The sequence below is a fragment of the Hyposmocoma kahamanoa genome, unplaced genomic scaffold, assembly GCF_003589595.1.
Source record: "Hyposmocoma kahamanoa isolate Upper Pololo Valley unplaced genomic scaffold, ASM358959v1 102, whole genome shotgun sequence".
Classification (NCBI taxonomy): domain Eukaryota; kingdom Metazoa; phylum Arthropoda; class Insecta; order Lepidoptera; family Cosmopterigidae; genus Hyposmocoma; species Hyposmocoma kahamanoa.
Window position 1 is genome coordinate 5,160,302 of NW_020653337.1, and position 6,327 is coordinate 5,166,628.

At 39.2% G+C, this 6,327-nt stretch overlaps 1 protein-coding gene across 1 annotated transcript; it reads left to right on the forward strand.

Moving 5' to 3' along the window:
* The first annotated feature begins 589 nt into the window (after positions 1–589).
* LOC113232977 (pro-cathepsin H-like) lies at positions 590–5,332 on the forward strand. Its single transcript, XM_026467906.1, has 5 exons — positions 590–788; positions 1,694–1,823; positions 3,879–4,060; positions 4,364–4,483; positions 5,199–5,332. Exons 1-5 carry the CDS (start codon positions 590–592, stop codon positions 5,330–5,332), a joined length of 765 nt encoding a protein of 254 aa, XP_026323691.1.
* The last annotated feature ends 995 nt before the right edge of the window (positions 5,333–6,327 follow it).

A 6,327-nucleotide genomic window follows, 5' to 3' on the forward strand; every position in this document is an offset into this window, starting at 1 on the left:
CGCCTGAGAGGAGACCCGTACCCAGCAATGGCACGTATAAAATAGGTTAACGACGATGAAGAAAATGTGATATATCCCATTACGTGAATTAACATTTAAATACAAAATAGATGACACAACCGAACAACACAATATATAATCGCGAGGAACTAGTTACTATTAAAAATTGCTAAAAAAAACAAAAAAATTATTGAGTTTTTGTTTACAAAACGTTATCGCTATTTCACGTGCTTACATTACAGAACCAACCTTCAAGCATAGCGTTACATTAAAGTAGTAAAAAATTTCAAAGTTTTTAGTGCTCCTAGTAATGTTCAGAAAATTCATATTTCTACCCATAATATTCAATTTAGTATCTATTGTTCTAGTTTCAACTACATCGGGCATATTTGCAACCCGACGTATAATTTTTAATATAAGTGAAACTGAGCACATTTTTCAAAGCTATCTAGAAACCTATAATAAAACCTACAAGAGTACAGATGAATACAAAAAGCGCTTAGAAATATTCCGAGCAAATTTGGAAGATGTGAACAAATTGAACACTGGTGAAGGTACTGATGTGTATGGAGTTACGGAATACAGTGACATGACTATCGAAGAATTTATATATAAATCTGGTGTGGCGGGAGTCTCTGAACCTGAAATGGATACTTTTACTGTAAATTTTACGTATAAGACAAGTGTAAGGTCTATACCTGATTCTTGGGATTGGTCAAAATTAGGGAAAGTATCAGCAGTTGGAAATCAGGGCTCTTGTAGATCTTGTTGGGCATATAGTGCCACGGGTGAGTGGGACTTCATATAAATTTACATTACAAAAAAAAGCAAATGCTCATTTTTCTTTATTTTTGTAACAAGGCTTTTAACACTGTACTAAAAGGTGGATCAAGTCAGTTAATTTACAGTAATCGCAGAGGGGTAAGGCGTTGACATAAATGATATAAGGCTATCAAGTGTTAAAATTTATTTAGTGGAACGTGACTAGATTTAAGAGATTCCCTATAGAGACCCACACCATTAAACCAAGGCTTTCGAAGAAGCTGTGGTTGCATCGTCCTGTACCAAATGCCTCTTGCTAGTGAAATTTCCTCCCAGAGAAATAAGTTCAGTAGCAGTTGCTTTACAAATTATGCTCACGCCATCAGATATAGCATCGTTAGCAAGTTTATCCTCGTCCTCGTTATCCAATATACGTGTAATGGAATCCATAATGACGGTTTAATTTTTAATACTTAAATCGTGTATCAGCATTTTTTATTAGTTTACCTTTACTTCTCAAATTACATTTAACCAAGTGTACTTATACTGTGTACTGCTATTTTACTACTTAATAGGTATACACATCTTCCATCTTTAGGAACAATCGTTTTCGAATGGCGAATTCGGGCTGAGCAACGATCTGTCTTCCGTTGCTTTTGATTGAAGGCGGAGTGACGGCGCGGTTCAGTATTTGTTAAAGGATCGATGGCTATGCCAAATATAGGTACTTAATAAAATTCGTTTGAGCAAGATATTTTGATACATTATAGGTATGAAAATGTCTTCGGAGAGAATCTCTACAAATGAATACAAACTAATATAAAGACGTTGTTCCAAATGTTATATAGTTAATTTCCCTGTGCAAGAGTTACAGTGGCCAGTTCAATGTTGGTGGATGTATAAAACTTTAAAATGTGCTTTCTATTTCTAGGCGTAATGGAAGGACAATACGCTATTAAATACAAAAAACTAGTAACCCTTTCAACTCAACAGTTGATTGACTGTATGCATCAAGGAAAAGGGTGCTTGGACAGCATGACATTTCCCCACATTGCAATTAAGTTAGTATGACAACTCAACAACAATTTTTGTTTTACATGTCACAGTAAAGCAAAAATTGTTGTTGATTCGACTATGACATAAGTTTCTCTGCAAAGATTGTTATTTAAGGTAACTGTTTTATTGTAGCCCAAATATGGCACGTTCATTTGAAGGTTGTTCTATTTTTTCGGTGACTTACAAGTTACCATGTTGATGATCTTCCAAGGTCTCGATTTCGTGAATTGAAACTAGCATTAAAATGATAACGTAGTACAATAAGACAAGTATGGTAACTCTATTCACACTCAGCAGTGCGTTTTATGTGCACGGCCGTCGCACGCCGTTTGCGGATGCACACATTCGCATAATAATGAAAGCCGCGTTAGGACGAATAGTATGTTCACTACAAACCTCTTGGTTATACGAGAAGGGCACTATAACTTGTGCAAACAAGCCCGCAAAGGGACCTACTCATCTAGCAGCAGAAGAGCTCCTTGTGAAAGTGCTCGCTCAGGGAAGTACTGCCACTTTACCTATTTCTGACGCCAAGCGGTAATGTGAGCATTACTGCGTTCCGGTTTTGAAGAGTAGGGTGCTGGTGAAATTACGGGCACATGGGATTTGCCAACTTTTATCACAGGGTGAATTAATTAATGATATTTATTTGCTTCAAATATGGTTTACAACAGGTGGTACAAGTATACTTAAAACAGTACTCATATTTTACCGTATGAGCAGTGGCAGTGCACCTCAAATCTTTGCGATTAAAGCTGTTAGTGGCATTTTTAACTGTGCAACTGTTAAAGACAGGCGTGTAACTTACCATCTGGCGCACGACTTGTTCGTCCCGTTCCTTGATATTATAAAAAAGAAGTCAGGTCAGGTCACCCCAGATCACCTTTTTTTTACCATGCTCGGTATGGAAATCTGCTGTGATTTGAATCCAAGGAGCTACATCGAATCTGTGATCAAAACAGCCTCACGGAAACTCGGAGTCCTGAACAAGGTGCGACGTTTTTTCACGCCGGACCAGTTATGCCTGCTGTACAAAACACAGGTCCGGTCTTGCGTTGAGTATTGTTCGCACTTGTGGGACGGCTCCGCCAAGTACCTACTCGATGCCTTGGATAAATTACAGCGTCGTGCTACTCGAATTATAGGCGACAAAGAGGTCTCATCACGCCTTGAACCTCTGCAACTGCGTAGAGATGTTGCATCGCTTAGCGCCTTTTACCGCATGTACCATGGTGAGTGCTCTGAAGAGCTGTTCAACCTCATCCCCCCTTCCCCGTTCCTGCTCAGAAGCACGCGTGCTGGCCTTCGTAGTCACCGTTTCACTACCTGCCGCATTCCATCGCGTACTGAAAGGTTCGGTGGCTCCTTCCTCTGCCGCACGGTTGACAAATGGAACTCCCTTCCGGCACATGTCTTCCCTCCCTCTTATAATATGGGGTCCTTCAAACGAGGCGTGAAGAGGCATATTGTAGGCAGGCAGGGTGGAGGTGGCTAGTGCAGTGAGGGTTCCATCGCTGCACTAGGTTCCTTCGCGTTTGGATACCACTTTCCACTTAACATCAGGTGGAGTGGAGTCATTTGCCTGTCATGTATAAAAAAAAAAAAAGATCAACCCGTTTGCACGGACTTCATCCAGTTCTCGAAAGGCTAGAGCCATGGGTGAGCAGCCCCAGTTCCACGCACAGTACCCTCCCTATTTTCCAGGTAGGCAACGGAGCTGTAGACACGCTCTCTTCTCATAACGGTTGCCACCGCTAAGCCATTGACTCTAAAGTCCATTACTAAATCTCCTCTTCGGTGGCGGAGCTGTAAGCCACGCTTACTCCCCGAAGCGTCTCTCCAGTTCCTAATAACCTCAGTGGCTGGAGGGACTGGAGGATAACTAGCTCATCTACGAAGTGTGATGCAACGTGAGTACAGCGCATGTGTGCTTCAATACATGACACGCGGCGGGAGCTTGATACCATATTTTTCTTATTGAACTATGATGATAAATTCTGTAAAATTAAGTTTTTTATTGCATAGTCATTTCAGTAATTTGTTGATGTGCTTGTTTTCAGTTCAGCAGCAAAGAAAGGAGGTATTATGCCAGATTCTGAATACCGCTACCTGGGTTTCCAGACAGCTTGTCGTTTCGATGTAACAAGGGCAGTTGCAAGGATTAAAAATGCTCTTAGATATGTCGTCACCGGTGAAGAGCAACTGCGAGAATTGGTATACAGTTATGGACCAGTAGCAGCAGGTATTACTGTGAAATTATTGAAATTAGTAATTCTAAAAATTTTATTCATTATTGTTCGTTTTCTATTTAACGAAAATTTGGTGGACATAAAATTGGTGGTATCTAATAACAAGTTATTATGCAAGTTGATTTTTTTTACGTTACCAACTGACGCGACATACAAGTCCTTCAAAACGTTCAAGTTTGAACGTTTTTAAGTGCTAACTGACTGAATTGAAATTTTTTTGTCACAAGCGGCATAGAGTTAACGTTACTGCAATTTAACTATTCAACTTTATAAGTTTGCAAATTTTTTTCGTACAGGATTTTTAATTAGCAGTGGTTTCCCGAAATACAGAAGAGGGATTGCAACGGCTGAAAATTTTCAGTGTAACGTTAGAAGATTACTAAATCATTCCGTGCTTATTGTTGGATTTGGGACTGGTAAGACTAGTATGAATTACACAATGTGTATCTATCATTCGTCATGCTCCTTCCCTTAAACTATAATTTGAGATCGATACAGTATTTTGTCGTCTTCTTTACCATCTCTATCACTTCAACTCGTCGTTGGCTCCTTGAATTTATTTTTACCCTTAATGATTTTTTTAAATTGAAATTTGATGACCTAGGTGGCTTAACGGTTAACATTGTGGGCGCTGGATGCGGAGGTCCTGGGTTCGATTCTCATAAGAACCAATTTGGGAAAATCAACTTTTCTAAATTGGTTTTGGTTAGGGTGATCTAGGAAGTGTCCAAGAGTGAATTCCGTTGTTCTGGTACTCATAGTACAAGAATTTCCCTAGTTTGAGACTACGTCATTTACATTATAATGCCAGCTACTAGGCTTGAGCTAGTGTCAGTTTCGATGCCTGTTAATTCTGTTGATATTGTGAAATATTTATTAATGGCTATTACTGTTAAAGTAAGTAATTTAAAAAGAGATAAGTTTGTAGATTTGAAAATAGATTTCAAATAGTAAAAATAGTGTCAGAACTTTCAATATTTCATTCGGTTTTTTCTGTATTCCTATTTGTACAAAAGTTTTGGGCAGCATAAGTAAATAACGCAATAATATTAACATTTTGAATAAGCTCATTTGCAATTTACTTTTCGGAGCTTTTATTACTACCCATAATTATGTGTGTGTTTTATTTAGCTGAAGGGGTCCCCTATTGGATAATCAAGAATAGTCATGGTGCCCATTGGGGAGAACAGGGCTACTTCAGACTAAAGAGAGGAGACAACCCCTGCAATCTAATGGACTATATTGCCACTGTTTATCTGTTGTGAAATATTGATTGATTGCTATTAATATTTATATGAATAATTTATAAAAAGATAAATTTGTTTGTTTGAAAATAAATTTTAAATAATTAATACACTCAGGCGTTACGTTTATATCGTACAAATTGCCTGCCTTTACTGCCGACGTGGCCGTACTGACACGCAGAGGTCCCAGGTTCGATTCCCAAGCCGGGAGCAACATTCTCGTGAGTTTGGATGTGGATGTCTATGTGTGTGTCCATGGGCCGGGTTTCCCTAGTGCGGGGCTATGTTGTGTTGAGTGTGTGCGTTATTATTATTATTAAATAAATAAATAAATAACGCACACACTCAACATAGCCCCGCACTAGGGAAACCCTGTGTCGCGGGTGCCATGGACACACAATAAATGTAAATGTGAAATAAATGTAAGCCATACAAACATTTCTCCCGGCCCGAGAATCGAACCTGGGACCTCTGCGTGGCAGTCCGGCATGGTAACCGTTCGGCCACAGAGGCAGTTAAATTAAAAAATTTAAAGTATTATATTAAAAATGACTGCGCTTGTGTTAAGTATTGTGTTCATGCAGACGATTTTACATTAAATTTTTTTGTGGTGGTGTTTGTGACTGTTGGTGACTGTACTTGCGCTTGTGTTATTCATTTTATTAATTTTGTTAGGAGGAAGGGTTGTACAATTATGACAGATTTTTTTTTAGCAAATGACAGGACGAACAAGTCGTGCGCCTGGTGGCAAGTGACAATTCCTGTCAATAGCAGTTACAGTAACACTCAGAGCTTAAATTGCAAAGTTCTGAGGATCACTACCACCGCGCCCGTCACCCTGAGACATAAGTTCCATGTGCCTATAATTTCACGCTGTAATGCTCATGTTACTGCTTGGTGGCAGAAATAGATAAATAAGGTAACAGCCTTCGTTGGATGAGCTCTTTCACGAGGAGATCTTTTGCTACTATTTTGCACAATTTAATCTTCACATGGATCCCTGCAGAAGCAAAGTA